Here is an 18,909-nt window from a genome sequence, read left to right on the forward strand (position 1 = left end):
TTCAATTAAAGTTTGACTAATCTATTCTTTTTTATTTTGTGTTGTATTTAGTAGAATTGATATGTATATGTAGTATCTAATAGTGATTTTCAAAATTATATACATAATAGCAATGTAATGAGAAATTTGGTGTAACTAATATCAAGAAAATTGAAAGGAAAAACTATTTTAGTACGTCTAAATGTTCTAGTTGAACTAATGTCTTATATGTTTAATAACTCAAACTAACATCAATAGCACTACTTTAATTTTACGCATGGGTTACATACTAGTTAATTATAATGACTATGCTTTATTCATTGTTAGCATCTGAATTAGTACAAAAATTGCCTTCCAATTTGATAAGGATAAGTACTAATTTCCTATAATCTATCAATAAAATCAATCATAACCAATCTTAATCAAAACTAATTTATTTAAATCAATAAAACATATCCCTTAAGAATTTGATGCATGAGTAACAGTCCGCTTAAATTAATGAATACATATAATTTGATTTGCTTATTTATTACACATACGACCACACATTTTTGTTTTGGATACAAGTATAAAGCTTACCATCCAAGTGTAACGTGCCTAGTAGTTCTTCGGTCGAATGATAGCACATTTTAGAACAAGCCCTCGCTTCCAATTTGAAGAAAATTCCCCCAGTTGGAATGAAATCTCTCCAACATTTTCTGGTGACATTTTAAACTCACCCACCTGGATCTCAAACCATTTCCCTACAGGTTTTTCTCTTAAATTTTCGTCGTGAATTACTTTTTTTGAATGTGGGAGAATGAGGGTAAGAGTCGCTGAGTAATTCCACATATTTAGCATCTTCACGACAAACACAACTTCATAAACTGTCCATGGTGAGAGATCAATTGTCGGAATTTCTCCTTTAATTTCTAACCAACATACTCCTAATAGCACAGCAACTTCAATGTCTTCAGAATATTCGTCACTGCAAGACCGGGTAAGATTTAAATTGTCACTAATCACTGTTAGGAACCAAATGAAAAATGTGCTAGAAGTAAAAATATCCCCATAAATCCCCCCCACCCCAATATATATATATATATTTGTTCGTTCCTGGAGTAATTAAGAAGATTCAAAATTACGCCCTATTGTCTCTCATGCCATCGATTTTATTGATTTGATTTTTTTTTAATGGATATGGGTTTGAATGTTAATAAGTAACTTTAAATGTAAATTATATAATATGAATTTCTTCTCTAAAAAAGAAAAACCTTACCAAATGTCTTCCTCTTTGGTCCATTTCCAATAACTTGAATTTTCAATCCAAGTAATATGAAGTTTTCGGGCAAACACTATGAAGCAATTCTTGTTTAACATCTTGTCAACATAATACATCTGTCGTAGGATGAATAGGAACATGAAAAGCAATAATAAATGGGGAAGCAAAAAACGACTATAGCATCAATAATGACAATAAGTTAACTTTGCCATTTATAAGAGAGGGAGACGAGAATCCAAAAATCATAGTAACATTAGATCATAGCCGTTAATTAAATTCAATCCGATATATATATATATATATATATATAATAACTAAAATCTAACACAATCTAGCTCCAAACTATATTATTATAATAAAAATTACAAATTTTATTGAATAACCTTTACAAACTAGTGTAATATTTTTTCTCAAAAAAAAAAAAAAAAAAAAAAAGCTTGTGTGATAATGAATATGATTAATAGATTCAACAAATATAATAGATGAATGTTAGAATTAATTTTTATTGGGTGGCACGTCAGTTTGAAAAGGTTAGTTTGAAAATATATAATACCCTAGCATCACAAATAATACTACTGAATAATGGACAAAGTTTAACTACAACATTAGTTGTAGCCTAAGATTACAATCTTACTCAACATCATTAACATTACTACATTTTTAAAAAATCTAATCACTGGATTATATGTTCTTTATACTCTTAATACATATATCAAATTTTGTGTCAATCAAATATTATTTACTATATGATATATAAGATTATATTTTATGCATAATTTTAAACTACAAAAACTTACAATTTAAACAACTTATTAATGACATAGATATCGATCTTTAATTTTCTAGAAATTTTGCAAGTATGAAGGATAAAAGAAGAAAATGTAATACAATTGTGGATTTATCAAAATTTACCTCAAATAAAAAGATATCGAGTAAAATTGTAGTTTTAAGTTATAACAAATTTTGTAACTAAACTTTGTCCCTAAATAATTGTTATAGTATTTTTTTTTTTTTCCCTCTTTTCATACTAGGGGTAAAAAATTCAACCATTTCAAAGTCACAAAGCAAGACCAAGGTTTCATGGAGATCTTATCCAAAACTTTTCATGGAAATAACTAATATTTTCCAATATTTGACAGCTTTTATACACAACAGCTAAAAATTGGGACAAATTCATAGAAAATTACCTAGCAAGATTAAGGGTCTATTTGGGAATAACTTATTTAGCTGAAACTGAAAACTTTTTACTGAAAGTACTGTTAAAATAAAAATAAAAAGAAAAAGAAAAACCTAAAACCTAGTTGAATAGTACAATGAGATCTATGAATAGTACAAAAAAGTACAATATGACTCATAAATAGTACCAAAAAGAAGTTAAAAACTCAAATAACCTGAAGCTTGCATCACATCCCAAACGGACTCTAAGAGCAAATCTTCTTGCGCATACAATATTTGCACGGGCAATGTCATTAGTTCTAACTAAACCAAATTGCATAGTAATCATTGTCATTAGTTAACAATTTACAAGTGGATGAGATTAGATTGAGTTAATTATGAAAGATGCTATAACAACCCTAGCAAATATTTAAAACACTAAAAACAAGCTTTTTATGGCTTAATCACTTTTAATCTAAACTAAGGATATTAGTTAAAGTGTAAGTGAGTTAACCAAGTTCCAAACACACAAGCTAAACTAAGCAAAGCATAGCAATAAAACAGCGCATAAGAAACAAAGGGAAAAGTAAACAAACCACACTAAACACCAAGGCATGTTTAGGAAGAGGAAAGCCTGAACACTGAGTGAAAAAACTTCTCCCCCGACCGCCTATTGGAACTCTCCACTAGAATGAATAGTCACAGTACATGGATGACTATAAACCATCCAAGCTTATATCTCCTTGTGTACTTGAGCCTTTTGAACTCTAGTTAGCAACCAACTTCCCCATGTCTTTTCTTCATCTAGCTTACCAGAGAACCTCCATTGAAGCACCAATAGAAACACAACCTATAGAGAATAGATTTGAATGTGGCTTTTCAAGTTTGCATGAACCTTCACTCACTCACAAGGTCTATGTGTATAGGTGAGATGAGGGAATACAAAATTTCAATCAAAGATTGAAGGAGATCGAAAGGAGAGTATGGAGTGTGTTATTTCTCTAAACAAAAGTTCCCCCTTTTCTTACCATCAATATTGGCCTCTCTTAGATGACTCTCTTTAGAATCAGGGTTTGTTAAAACCCTTATCAGACACCCTTGCCATGCATCGCAGCTATGAGGGTGTGTACTGGCACATACACTAGCCAAGAATGTCCAGAGAGCAAAGTATAAAGATCGTGCAACTTGTGACCTAGTCGTAGCTTGGGATCATGAGATGGTCGTGACTTGCCTAGTCAGTATTTCAATCTAAACATCCTACCATGTGTGTCTTGCAGGCTAGCTAAGTCACCTTGAGGTCGCCTTGAGGTCACGAGATCACTGTGAAATGTGAACGCAGCTTTCCAAAGAAGAAGTTAAGGCTCAAGAATATTTACCCCAAAATAAAATTAAGTCCCAGAAAGATACATAAAAAAGGAAAATAAATTACATAAAAATTTGTCACTGAATAAAGCCAACAAATATAGACTTCTCAAGTTAGAACTCTAAGGAGAGACATAATTGATGGGCATGGGTTTCGTGGGTTTGAAGTAGAATGGATTGGGACTTTAAAGGTTTTAGTGATTAGTGGTGTGATTAGTGGTGCAAGAGGGCTGGGGTTTTGGAGGCTTTGGGTTTAGATGGTTTCATGATTAATGGTAGTTTGTGCCTTTGTGGTATGATATTTGTCGACGGTGATGAGTTGTGGTTGTTGGCGTGGATGGTTGCTGGGCAATGGCGCTTAGATGTTTTGGTTTAGATGCAACTAGAATCGTGTGCATGGGATTGATGGATGAGTGAATGGTGAATGGCTAGCAACTGACTTCAATAATAGATGATGATTTTGGCGTTGGAAAAAGTTTGATTCCAAATATGTTTGGAGTTGTTTTGTTCCAACCTATTATGAGGAAACTAAAGAGACCATGGTAGTTTTGGTACCTTTTTAGTAAGCATTGACCTGTTTAAATTATAATATGGATAGTCTTATAAATCGCCACATAATGAGTTGAAAATTTGGCAATGGGTTTCCTAAAGGAGAAAAAAAGTCTTATACCCAGTAGCATAATATGTTCTCCTTTACTGGAAGAGCAAGGTTCAAATCCACTACCCTTCCTCTCAAATATGAGAGAGAGAGAGAAAGAGAGAGAGAGAGAGAGAGAGAGCAATTTTTTTGGGTGTACATGTGTGAATGAATTCCCATATTAAATAATGATGAGAAAAATGAATGATTAATATAATATAATTGAGCAAATATCCATTGAGCTTAGACCTTTTGGGTTAAAGTGTGTCCTTATATGTTATATTAATTATTCAAGTAGCCTTCCCAAGGTGTTTATCTCCCCAACAAGTGGTATCAAAACCCATGGTAGTGTGCAACGAAGGTAGCAAGGTGTTAATAGTCCCTACCCAACGGGGACAATGCAAGCCTAAACGGCCAACACACAAAGATCCTAAGAGAAAAAGCCCAACAAAGGAATGTTGCTAATGGTGCTAAATAATAGTGTGAAGTGAGATTCCCATGGACATGGACGTGTTAAGTTCCCATGGATATGGCGGGGTTGACACATGATTCCCATGGATGGTGTACGACAAACTCATGGATGATACGTTGATGAAGAAAAAATCCCATTAGGCAAGGGGAGAGAGTAGGACTTCTTGTTCATGGCCCACGAAGAGGTTTTGAAGCCCATAGAAAGGCAGAGACTCATACGTGAGGGGGATATTATCAGGCATACATGTGTGAGTGAAGTCTCACATTTAATAATGATGAGAAGAATAAGTGATTAATATTACATAATTGAGCATGTACCAATTGGGCTTAGGTTTTTTGGGTTAGAGTGTATCTTTATATGTTATATTAATTATTCAAGTAGACTCCCCAAGGTGTTTATCTCCCCAACAAAATTTACATTGAGATCCTTAAAGGGCTTTATATTATACAAGTTGCACTGAACCCTATAAAGAAAAGAAACTATGCTAGAGTAATGCTCAAAATAGTGAGATAATCACGAGTTTGATAATGAAGCTGATTTAAGCTCGACAATTCATATATTTTTAGAATATTTCAATACTATGGTAATATGAAGGGAAAAAAAAAGATCTTAAGTCTTGACATTTTTTTTTTCAATTCGATAGTTGGGGGTTGGAATGTCAATTAGTTAAATTACAAATTTCTTGGCCTTGACATCGAAATTTTGAATATGATGTTAATATTCCTATAAACATATAGCACAAATACTAGTTGATTTATGGGTTCAAGTTAGCTCAATTAGTAAAAAAAATTGTCGTGCCCCACCTCGTTGCCTAGACCAAAAATTGATGGGTGTTATTGCCTAATGATAAAGTGCAATCATTATAAAGCGAACTTTATAAGTTGAAATTCTATCATATTTGTCAAAAATACCAGTTGATTTATGTAGACTATCAACATCAATATAAATGTTTTTTTTTTAATGAACCTAATATTAAATGTTGGTGCATTATTTTGGATTTCATAGTCATAGATAAGGTTTAGACATAGTGGCGGCTCCAAGATTTTTTCCTAGGAGGTCAATAAGAAGATGAATATTAGGTAAGAGATGAATCTTACAATCTATGTAATTGTTTTATTACAAATCTGTCCATAGTATGTATTAGTAAATGACTAAAAGATAAACTATTAGTTCATTTGGCATATAGTTTCTTAATTCAATGAATATACTAATTGTAGTTGCTAGGATCTTAGAGCATCCACATCAGTAGTGTAAAACTTTGCAAAATACAAAAAGCAACAAATTTTACTCATTTTACCCCAAAAATCTTCTACATCAATCCTTCTAAAACTGCATATATTTACACATTTGCTAGAGTAATCGTGCATATATGCATGGTTACTATAGTTTGTGTATACCATTATTTTATTAATTTCACATTTTGTGCCATTTTTTCTCTCTCTTCTCCATGCAAAATGAATTGACTTCTCCTCTCCTTATCGTCTTTTTCCTCAAATACACACAAACACAAACATACCCACACACAAACACAAACACACCCACGTGGACAAACCAAAAGAGAAATAGATCAGTGCTAGTGTTGGTCGCTTGTGGATCAGTGGATTGGTGATGGTAGCGCTAGATCAAAGTTCGTGGGTCGACAGAAATGGGTCTAAATGCTTGTGAATCGGTGTTGGCGGCAGAGATCGGTGCTTGTAGGTCGACGGAATGGGTTTTGATGCTTGTACATCGGTGCTAGTGGGTTTTGATTCTTGTGGTTCTTGTGGTGGTGATTGGTGCTTGTGGTGGATAAATGATTTGACCATGAGAGGAAAAAAGAAGAAGAAGATGCTTGTAGAGGGAGGTGATTTGACCGTTACCTTGAAAGGAAGAAGGAGGAGTTTACCGTGAATGGAAGAAGAAGAAGTAGAAGGACAAAGATTAGCCTGAGTCTTTGAGAGATGAGATAAGGAAAAAGCAAAAAGGATAAGTACAAAAGAAAAGATAGAGACAAAATAAAAATATAAAATAATAATTAAAAATTAAAAATATTATTATTTAAATAGAGGGGATTATAAAATAAATGAACTGGTATGAGTACTTTGGAAAAGTGGTAGTGTAAAATAGAAAAAATAGGTTTTCAGTGTAAAATAAACAGAAAATTTTGGCTGGACTGATACAATTGCTCTTAGCAATCTAGATTAAATCTTGGAAATCAAATATTGTTTCTAAATATAATAAACATATTAATTATTGTTATTAAGTGAACTTTAATTATTACTACTTAAAATACTTTTGTTTATTAGTTTATGACAATTATATGTTTACATTGATAAAAACAATATTGTAAGCTAAGAGGAACAAATTGTTACTCTTTTTTTTGGTTTTTTTTTTTTTTTTTGGTTCTTTCTCAAAAAAAAAATTGTTACTTTTGTTCTTGAGCTTACAAAATTTTAGATAAAATTAGTTTGTTGTTGGACTTTTTTGTGTTTAAAAGGTCCAAAATATTATTAAGAATATCATATTTAAACTTTATCTGAGCTGGGCTTAAAAAAACATTAGTCAGGATCTTCAAATTTTTATTTTAGAAGGGTTAAACAAATAAAAAAGGTATAATCCCATATGTATTAAAATTTGCCAGCACAAGGAGTTCAAATGAACTGTAGTCTATACATAGCTCAATTAGATAATAAATTTAATTTAAATACTACAGAGAATCACTATGAAATATGAAATGATAATGCAATATAATGTTCCATCTATGTATATAAGATCTGGGGAAATGGATAGAGAACTTGCCAGTGTTTTCGGCTCTATGAACACTCCTTTATAGAGCTGATCACACAGCTCGACAGGGGAAGAAGCGTGAATAGTTATGTTTGCGTCATTTAAAATCGCCAGGAAATTAAGTGGGGGCTTTGTTCCTCTCGTTGCTGTAATTTCCTTTCCCTCGAGTGAGTCTGCCTCACTGTTTTCTTCAACTTGTTGGATTTCAGTTTCCATTTCCTTGACTGAGTTTGTCTCATCACTGCTGGTTTGTTCAACTTGTGGGATTTCAGTTTCCATTATTCCCTTGACTGATTTTATCTCATCACTGGTTTGTGCAAAGAAAAAATTAAAATAAATAATATATATAAATTAAATTAAATTAAAAAAACACCAACATATACAACACGACCAAAGCATAAGCATAACTCAAAAATAAAAAAATAAAAATCATAAGCACACTTCCATGTTTTAGAAAGGGATAAAAAAAGTAACAACAATAAAAACATACACGACCTGAGTTCTTCCTTCCTCCAGAACTGGTTTTCAGAGAGAGAGAAAGGACCTGGGGTAAGACCTGGGTTCGTTTACTTGTTTATGGTCGTCTGGGATTCATGAGCTGTTTTTATTTGCTGAGTACGTATGGCCCGCAGAACCTTTGGTACCTAAAATCAGGAACAATAATTTGTTTTTTCTTTTTTGGGATGAGTGCAGGAACAATAATGTTAGTAGACACACATTTTCACAATGGGATAGGTTGTGTGTCCCAAAAATATATATATATATAATAATTATTATGATTATAATAATAATAATAACAAATATTCAATTATAGTTTGCCATATAACAGTATTATTAAATCAAGAACATTACACGAAGAATAGTCACTTTTTTTTAGGTGGAATTGTCACTTATTATTATCTCTCAAACAAATGATGAGTTGTTTCTAAAAAAAAAAAAAAAACAAACAAACAAACAAACAAATGGTGAGATGAGATTTTTTTTTTTTCTTTTTTCAATGTAAGTAAAAGTGATATTGGTCAAGATAAAAAAGAGGAAGGCCCAAAATTAAGACAAGATAATCTTGCTTATTTATTTAACCAAGTTTTTGTTGCCTCCAACTTATTTGTTAGTGTGCGTTTGGGTTAGAATTAAAAATGAAAATTATTTCACTATTCAGCTTATTTTTACTATTATTTATGAGCTCCGCTGCACTTTTTAGCACTATTCATAAGTCCCACTATACTATTTCAACTAATTTTTACCTTTATCTACAGTACTTTCAACAATAATTTTTCAGTCTCAACAAAATAAGTGGTATCCAAACATACCCTTACTTTTTTTTTTTTTTACAACTTCTTAAAACTTTACCTTTTCTTATTCTTTTAAGAGAAATTTTATGTCAACAATATTTCATAATACTTTCACAACAAATCCTAAATGGTATGTTGTTATGAGTGGACAAAAAAGTATTTTAAGTTGTATATTCAAATTAGAACAACTAACAACTTACCATTTAAAAAGTCACACACTTTTTTCCTCATGTCTAGGTTTTCTCTCGAGAAACCCTAGAAGCGGTGGAACACATCGCCTACCTTAGGTGGGCCTTTTTTCTCCTTCCCGGGTAGAACCTCTGCCAGTCCTTCATCGTCTTCTGCCATGGAAGACATCACTGGGCGCTGAGCTAACTTAACCCTTAACACAAAAGAAACCGATGCTGTGGACTTAGAGCCTCACGATGTCGAATCGAACAACAGTAAGGTTCTAGTAGTGAAGTTCTTCACAAAACGGCGACCTAATATGGAAGCCATCACTCGCACTCTTCGAAGTATGTGGCGGTCTGGTGGAGCTTTTGAGATCAGAGAACTTGGTTCTAACACAGCCTTACTCTTGTTTGAAGATGAAGCAGATGTGCAACGGATTCTTTTACAGGGACCTTGGACCTTCGACAAATATTTAATCGGTGTGTTTAGACCTGGGAACGATGCTGCTGTGGAGGATGCAGCCTTTGACAGAGCCTCCTTTTGGGTGCAAATCCATGGACTGCCTATACGACGGATGAATAAAGTAACCGCGGAAGCTATCGGCCAAATCTTAGGCATAGTTGAGAGTGTTGATCAATCTAGTTCTGGAGACTGCCGTGGTCGGTGTATTCGAGTTCGGATTAATATTGATATATCTCAACCCCTTTGTCGAGGCAGAATGGTGAACATGGGAGGATCAAAACCTGAATGGATATCTTTTCAATATGAACGTCTTCCTATTTTTTGCTACTGGTGTGGACTTTTGAACCATGATGAGAAAGATTGTCCAATGTGGTTAAGGAGTAAAGGGAGTTTACGAAAGGAGGAGCAACAATATGGGGGGTGGATGCGAGCTACGATGGAGAGATTCTACAAGTCACAACCCATAACCAAGCAGGGCGGGGCCAATTCTGATCAGAAAAATCATAGGCCACAAAAGGCTCCCTCAACTCTCCGACTCACTGAACTAAATGATGAGGAGGACATAAGGACAAAGAATACTATGGGGAGTAAAAATCCATTGCATGCAGATGATGAAGAGGTAATCCCTGTACCAACTAATAAAGATATTATAACTGATCCTGTTTTATTCAATACTCACTTACAGGAAATAGACAAGGACCTGAATTTGTCCACTAATGAACCAATGCTGACCTCAGAGGGAGTATGTGTCGGTCAAGGAGATGGCTTACCCATTAGTGATCCATATGAGGCAACTACAGCTTTGGATACGGAAAAGATTCCTACATCACATTGCAAACATGGTAGCCACGTGGTTGTCAAACCAATGAATAAGGAAGATGATGCTGTTTTGGGGAAGGAGAATTTGACTGGTACTTGGAAAAGACAGCCACAGCAAAAAAACAAGTCGAAGGAAGTGCAGGAATCTCTATTGATGAAACGAGTGAATAGGGACACTGATGAAGAGATGGGGGATGTTGAAGGCAGCAAGAAGAGAAGGGCAGTTTGTAGCAATGATTTATCAGTGGAGGCTGGAGACCAGCCCCGCCGACAACAATGAAACTCTTAGCATGGAATTGCAGGGGGCTTGGGAACCGTCTTGCAGTTCAAGAGCTTGTCAATATTGTATGAGCTCAAGATCCCATGGTGGTGTTCTTGTCTAAAACATGGTCAGATAGGGAACAGATGGTTAGTATTAAGGAGAGGTTGGTGTTTGATGATTTGTTTGTTGTCCCAACTGATGGGCGAGGGGGGGGATTAGCCTTGCTTTGGAGAGGGGGTGCAAAGGTTTGGGTGGATAGCTTTTCGAAGTATCACATTGACTCCATTGTAGATGGAAATTCAGAGAGTGCTTGGCGATTAACGGGGTTTTATGGAAAGCCGGATACTAATCATAGAATTGAAGGATGGAATATGCTCCGAATGCTTAATTCCAAACCAAAGCTTCCTTGGGTTTGCTTCGGGGACTTTAATGAATTGCTTGAGGTAGAGGAAAAAAAAGGGGGCGCTCCGAGAGCTCATAATCAAATGCAAATGTTCAGAGATGTGTTGGACCAATGTGGTTTTGTGGATTTAGGGTACTCAGGGCCAGATTTTACTTGGCATGGAAGACGGCGTAATGAATTGATTTGGGAAAGATTAGACCGGGGGGTGGCTAATTATGATTGGTTGGCTAAGTTTCCCACTGCTAGAATTCGTCATCTGCATTGTTTTACTTCTGATCACAGGCCAATTGTCCTAGCTCTTGACTCTAATGGGGAGGCGCAAAGGTGGAGAAGGAAACCCTTCAGGTTCGAGGCAATGTGGTTGACAGATCCGGGGTGCAAGGAAATTGTCACAAAAGCTTGGGATTGTAATGTCGTGGGTACTCCTATGTATGTTGCCACGAAGAAATTGAAGAAGTGTAAAAAGAGGTTGAAGGAGTGGGACCGGGATCATTTTGGAAGTGTAAAGAATAATATAAAGAAGCTTAAAGAACAATTATGGAAGGCAGAGATGGAGTCGGTCAGATCTGGGAGCTATGAGGAAGCAGCTCGTATTAAATCCGAACTTTCAGTTTTGTATGAAAAAGGAGGAGAAGATGTGGCAACAGCGCTCTCGTATTCAGTGGCTGCAAAGTGGGGATAAAAATACGAAATTTTTTCATGGGACAGCCACTCAAAGGAAGAGGAAAAACTTCATTAAGGGTTTAAAGGACGATGAAGGTGTCTGGCATGAAGAGGAGAACCAAGTTTCGGGTTTGCTTATTGAGTACTACTCTCAATTATTTTCAACCTCACATCCTCATGATTTTGATCGTATCCTTGACGGGGTTGATACAATTGTTACTGAAGAGATGAGGGTAGAGTTAGCACGTCCTTACACTTCTGAGGAGGTAGATGCTGCTATTAAGGAGATGGCACCTTTGAAGGCTCCAGGGCTAGATGGTATGCCTCCATTATTTTATCAAACCTATTGGTCGGACGTAGGAGTGGATGTTCATCAAGCGGTCTTGTCCAGCTTAAATTCAGGTTCTATCTTGAAATCTATTAACCATACTTTCATTACTTTGATTCCAAAAGTTAATAATCCAGAAAAGGTCTCAGATTTTAGGCCTATCAGTTTATGTAATGTGATTTATAAGATTATTAGTAAGGTGATAGCCAATCGCCTTAAACCTTTGCTTAATTCCATTATTTCAGAAACACAGAGTGCCTTTACTGCTGATAGATTGATTACTGATAATATCTTGATAACTTTTGAGTCTTTACACCATATGAAGACTAATTGCACAGGGAGGAAAGGTTTTATGGCCCTAAAACTTGATATGAGTAAGGCCTATGATCGAGTGGAATGGGTTTTCCTTGAGAAGATTCTTTTGAAGATGGGGTTTCAGGATTCTTGGGTGGCTTTAATTATGGAGTGTATTCGTACTGTGACTTATTCAATCCTTGTTAATGGAGAGCCGAAGGGTTTAATTACTCCTTCTAGAGGCTTAAGACAAGGCGATCCTCTCTCTCCTTTCTTATTTTTGTTTTGTACGGAGGGTTTAAATGCTATTTTCAGGAGAGCAGCCTTGGACGGAGAGATTGAGGGTTTTTCCTTATGTAGGAATGGACCAAAACTTACGCACATTTTCTTTGCAGATGATTGTCTTATCTTTTGCAGAGCGACATTGGAGGAGTGCCTTAAGATCCAGTCACTGTTGGATATCTACGAAGTGGCTTCAGGCCAGATGATTAACAAGGAGAAAACTACGCTATTTTTCAGCGGAAATACAGATACACAAACGCAAGATGCAATCAAAGTGGCACTCAATGTCCCTGCCATTCAACACTATGAAAAATATTTGGGGCTTCCATCCTTTATTGGCAGGGAAAAGAAGGCTTGTTTTACTAAGGTGAAAGAACGAATATGGGCGAGGATGCAAGGTTGGAAGGAAAAGCTTTTGTCTCAAGCAGGAAAGGAGGTTATGATCAAGGCTGTAATTCAATCCATTCCTACGTACTCGATGAGTGTTTTTAAATTGCCGATCAGTCTTTGTAAGGATATTGAAACAATGATTCGCAAATTTTGGTGGGGGCAAGGTGATTCAAAAAAGATTCATTGGGTGAAGTGGAGTTCCTTGTGCTCTTCTAAGTCGATTGGTGGGATGGGCTTCAGAGATATCCAAAAGTTTAACAATGCTCTTTTGGCTAAACAAGTATGGCGGTTGATCCATCAAAAAGACACTTTGCTCTACAAGGTGTTTAGTGCGAAATACTTTCCTCATGGGAGTATTATGGACGCTTCAATTCCTCAAAAGTGTTCATATGCTTGGCGAAGTATCTTACAAGCTCGAGAGGTCATTGAGAAGTGTGCTATCTGGCGTGTGGGCAGTGATCATGGGATAGATGTGTGGAAGCATAGATGGCTCCCAAACCCGACCTACAACAAAATTATTTCTCCAAGAAGAGAGTCTTCTGTGTCTCGGGTTAGTGAGTTGTTCTATCCGGATACTCGAATATGGGATCCGAGAAAGCTTGAGGAGAATTTCTATCCGTGGGAGGCAGAGATGGTAAGTCGGATTCAAGTCAGTGTTAGTAGTGTCGAAGACCTCCTGGTTTGGCCCCTGACTTCTGATGGTTCCTTCAGTGTTCGTAGTGCTTATAGATTCCTGGCTTCGGAAAATTTTAGCTCTCAACCAAGCTCTTCCTCAGGTATTGAGCAGCAGCACTTTTGGAAAAAAATCTGGAAGATCCGAGCCCCTAATAAGATAAAACATTTCATTTGACGTGCGGCAAAAGATGCGCTTCCGACTAAACAGAATTTGCGTGCTAGACATATTCCCATTGATGAAACCTGTGATCTTTGTGAGGATCATCAGGAGACGTTGCTGAATAGTTTATGGCTGTGTGACCATGCTCAGTTTGTTTGGAAGTCTGATCCAGGTTTTGCTCCCTTGTTTCAGAAACGGTATCGATCGTTTCGGGACTTGCTTGAGGCAGTGATGCTGAAAAGTTCTCAGTTTCGGGTTGCTCTGTTTTGCACCACAGCTTGGAGTTTATGGCAGCGGCGTAATAGGCTCAGGGAGAAGCAGCCATCTTGGACTCTGCACGAGTTGGGCAGTTGAGCTAAGGCTTATGTTGTGGATTTTCTCAACGCGAATTCTCAGCCTTCACAGGGTTCTTCTCGGAGTGCTCAGGTGTCTTGGTCTCCGCCGATGGAATCGGTATACAAAGGAAACTTTGATGCGGCCTTCTTTGACACATCTGGTTACGCGGGTGTTGGAGTGGTGTTCCGTGATTTCCAAGGCCAAGTGATCGCAGATTTGAGTCAAAAAATTCCTTTGGTTCAATCGGTGGAGCTGGCAAAGGCTATGGCTGCTCGTCGGGCCCTGTTATTTGCCAAAAAGCTGAGTTTGTTTGATGTGGAGATAGAAGGGGATTGTTCAAGGGTTCTTGCTGCTCTGAACATGGCGAGGAGCTGTAGCACTTTATTTGGTCATGTGATTGATGAGTGCAAGAGTCTAGGGACGTCGTTCCGTTCTTGCAAGTTCAATCACGTTAGGAGGGAAGGGAATAGGTTGGCGCATGCTTTAGCTAGGAGAGCAGTTATATCTGCAGACACGGATGTATGGGTACAATCTCTACCTAGTGATTTGGATAATGTATTCCAATCGGATTTGATTCAATAAAATTTCCTTACCTTTTTCTCAAAAAAAAAAAAAAAAAAAAAAAAAACTTACCATTTATAATTTATTATGAAAATATTGTAGATATAACACTTTTTTTTTTAAATAGAAGTATATTTTATCACTTTTTAGTTTTTTAGTTTTTTTTTTTTCTTTTAAAAAGACTAAATAAACTAATACCAAATGCGCATCAAATGAAAAGATTTTCCATGAGATATCAATAAGGCCTTTAGAACCAAAGAGACTTCCGAAGCCAACACCAGAAGAGGATGCAAAATGGAACACTCCTGTTTTTCAGAGCTAGAGAGAATATAATAAAAATCCCCTCTCCCAATTCAAGGGCCATCAAAAGAATCGATCACATGTTTTAGGGATTCCCAAAAGGTGGGTTTGCAGGCATTATCTAGGAAGAATATTGAGGGGTCAGAGAAGACAATCAGGTTTATCATGTTGTTGTTTGAGCGAATTATTTCTATATCAATACCATTTCTTTAGGAAAGGCAAAGGCCACCAACCTTACCAAGAGAAGAGACATACTCCAAATTATGAAAACCCAAATTATGCAACTTGAGATTTTTAGTGGGAAGTGGGAAGTGGGAACCAATCCTATGATAGATTAGGGAGTTGACTTTTGCATTTCTGTATTGCTATATTGAAGGAATGATCAAATGGAGAGATTTGTGTTAGAAAAATGTTAGGTAGTAAACAAGAAATTTGTTCCTAATGTATCGAATTTGAATATGATTTTCAAGTTGTAAAAATTCTTAAGTCTCACATGGAAACGAAAAGATATAATATATGAATTTATATTCTTATAAGTTGGATATTAAATTGAGTTTTGGCATGTGTTGGTTGGGCCCTCTTATTTAAATAGTATTATGTTATTATTTTACTTTTTGTGTCATTAAGGGGGTGTTTGGTATGGTAGTTTAAGTAATGTTATTTATAATTTTTTGAAATACATATTGACGGGAATGACGACTCTACATCCCGCTGACGAAGATAACATTAATGACGGGAGAATCATCCATGACGAGGTAATCAGAAACAACGAAGAAAGCCATCATCACTGACGAAGGCAGGAAGTTATTCAATGCAGTCAATCAATGATCCGAGCAGTTACCAAATCGACCAAGCAGACCGTTGGAGGGCCTCTTAAAAGTCTCATTACTGACCAGGTGCATTACTAAAGAAAGCATTAACAGCCTCAACGGCTAGCCCCTAAGGCCTCAGGTATAAAACTTTCACACAACCAACAGAAGAGGATATATGCAAAAATACTCTGAAACTATCTTTTACTCTTTTACTGTGTTTAATTGTGATCCTAACTTTGGCATCGGAGACTTTGTGGCAGGCGCCACATCGGTGTCCCTCGTCGAGCAAACCTTCACATTCCACGAGTGATTCCATCTGCTCACTCACTGACGGATTTGTGTTCCATCAGTTTGGCGCCGTCTGTGGGAACGAGTTTTCAGATTTACATTCGAAAACGTAGTTTCCATCAATTCACCATATCCAGATGGAATCCAACCCAGATTCAACGACCTTGGCCCAGCAAGTTCAAGCCCTGGCAGCCACCATTGAGGAACTCACCAGGCAGAACCAGAAAATGAAGTTGCGGCTCCAGCAGGTTCAACAAGCTCAACAGGAAGAAAACCGGTCCAAGGGTAACACGGAGGGAGAGGGGGATAGCCAACAGAGGGAAACCCCCCGAAGACCAACTACTCCGGACGAACAGAACTCAGATCTTCTTCGGGAAATGAGGAAAGAGATGGACGAACTAAGGAGCGCTATCAAGGAAAAGACAGACCGGAGTGTAGACAAGATGGTAAGGGCTACAGATTCGCCCTTCACTGCAGCGGTACTTGATTGCCCCGTGCCGTCAAAGTTTCGCCTGCCTCAATTAGAACCATTCGACGGACTCAAGGACCCTCAGGATCATCTTAATACCTTTAAGACGACTCTGGGCCTTCAACAACCACCTGACGAGATATTGTGTCGTTCCTTCCCTACGACTCTCAAAGGAGCTGTAAGAGAGTGGTTTACTAAGTTGCCAAACTCGTCCATAGATAACTTCGATCAGCTAAGTAGTGCTTTCCTGCGTCACTTCATAGGGGGACAACGCCCAAGGAGACCAGTAGATTACTTACTCACCATAAGACAGGGAGAGAAGGAGACTCTGAGGTCATATGTCAAGCGATTCACCCGGGAAACTCTGGAGGTGGACGAAGCTGATGACAAGGTGCAACTGACGACCTTCAAGGCAGGGTTGAAATCCAGAGACCTTGTAGCCTCTCTTGCCAAAAACCCCCCAAAGACAATGGCTGAGATGCTCCTGAAGGCCCAAAAATACATGAACGCGGAAGACGCTCTAGCTGCCATAAAAGATACCGAGAGGCTAGGAGACAAGTCCAAGAGGGAAGACGACCGCAGAGGGCAAAAGAGAGACAGACCAGAACGTCGGAACAGTGACGGGAATAGAAGGAGAGATGAAAAAAATCCTCGTCAGGTAAAATTTACTCCTTTGGTTATGCCTGTTGACAAGATTTTCACGCAGATCAAGGACGAGCATTATCTCAAATGGCCTAGGCCATTACACTCGTCCCCCAACATACGTGACAAGAACAAGTATTGCCGGTTCCACAGAGACCACGACCACAACACAGAAGATTGCAGAGACCTGAAGGAACAAATAGAGGAGTTAATACAGAAAGGAAAGTTGCAGAAATATGTAAAGAAAGGAGAATATAGCAAGTTCAGAGACGACAACAGGACCCAAAATGAATCCTTCACTCGGGATGACGACCATACGTCCCAACCTCCACGTAAAGTGATCGGGGAGATAAACACGATCACGGGAGGACCATTCTCAGGAGGGTCATTCAGATCACTTAGAAAAGCATACCACAGACAAGTAAACAGCGTCCACGCCATTCCTCCGTCCAAGTACCGACGAACATACCAAGATATGTCCTTTAATGAAGGAGACGCCAGGGGAGTGAAGCAGCCTCACAACGATCCCCTGGTCATAGTGCTGAATATAGAAGGGTTCACTACCAGAAGGATCCTTGTTGATAACGGGAGCTCAGCGGATATCATCTACCTCCCAGCCTTCCAGCAGTTGAAGTTAGATCCAAAAAGGCTCCGTCCATTCGACTCTCCGCTTGTCAGTTTCAGTGGAGACAGGGTCTACCCCAGGGGTATAGTGACTCTGACGGTGACAGCAGGGACCTATCCGTTGCAGCTGACCAAACAAGTAGATTTCCTGGTTGTAGATTGCCCCTCGTCCTACAATGTCATCATTGGGAGGCCTACCCTAAACAAGTGGAAGGCGGCAACGTCAACTTACTGTTTGAAGGTGAAATTCCCAACAAACGATGGTGTGGGTGAAGTGAAGGGTGATCAGGTCCTGGCAAGGGAGTGCTACCAGGCCGTACTGGCAAGAAAGGAGAACCACACGTGGACGATAGAAGAAAAAGAGGAAGACGGAGTGGAGACCCTGGAAGCAGTGGAATTGGTAGAAGGAAATGCGGACAGGACAACCAGGATAGGGACGACGCTAAGCCCTGAGATGAGAGCGAGACTCATAAAGTTCCTTAAAGGGAATCTAGATGTCTTTGCATGGAGTCACGAGGACATGCCAGGCATATCTCCAGAGATCATCTAGCATAGACTGAATGTGGACCCCAACGGAAGCCCGTTCAGCAACGACGAAGAACTTTCGCTCCAGAGCGAGATCAGGCAGTAGCAGAGGAGGTAACCAAACTCTTGACGGCTGGATTCATCCGGGAGGTATACTACCCAGAATGGCTCGCCAACGTCGTCCTGGTAAAGAAACCAAATGGAAAGTGGAGAATGTGTGTAGACTTCACCGACCTGAATAAAGCATGCCCAAAGGACAGCTTCCCTCTACCAAGGATAGACCAGCTCGTGGACTCTACCGCTGGACACAAATTGCTGACGTTCATGGACGCCTTCTCAGGGTACAACCAAATAAAGATGGCTGAAGAAGACCAGGAGAAGACCGCCTTCATCACCAGCCAGGGACTCTATTGTTACAAGGTGATGCCTTTTGGGTTGAAAAATGCTGGAGCTACATATCGGAGGATGGTAAACAAAATGTTCAACCAACAAATTGGCAGAAACATGGAGGTATACGTA

The 18,909-nt window shown here is 38.0% G+C and overlaps 1 protein-coding gene across 3 annotated transcripts in view; it reads right to left on the reverse strand.

The window, feature by feature from the left end:
- Positions 1-397: 397 nt before the first annotated feature.
- The window catches only part of LOC126706478 (uncharacterized protein PHLOEM PROTEIN 2-LIKE A4-like), a 61,700-nt gene continuing 43,188 nt past the window's right edge, over positions 398-18,909 (reverse strand). The window contains exons 1-4 of one of the 3 annotated variants that reach the window (XM_050405972.1): positions 8,123-8,327; positions 7,645-7,939; positions 1,238-1,356; positions 398-946 (exon numbers count right to left, since the gene is read on the reverse strand). In XM_050405972.1, coding sequence (XP_050261929.1) covers positions 577-946; positions 1,238-1,356; positions 7,645-7,911 — 756 coding nt within the window. In that variant the 5' untranslated portion in view covers positions 7,912-7,939; positions 8,123-8,327 and the 3' untranslated portion in view covers positions 398-576. Of the gene's footprint in view, positions 947-1,237; positions 1,357-7,644; positions 7,940-8,122; positions 8,328-18,909 lie in introns of those variants that run through there. The other 2 variants (XM_050405971.1, XM_050405969.1) reach the window with 2 other exon arrangements.

The sequence above is a fragment of the Quercus robur genome, chromosome 11, assembly GCF_932294415.1.
Source record: "Quercus robur chromosome 11, dhQueRobu3.1, whole genome shotgun sequence".
Lineage (NCBI taxonomy): Eukaryota > Viridiplantae > Streptophyta > Magnoliopsida > Fagales > Fagaceae > Quercus > Quercus robur.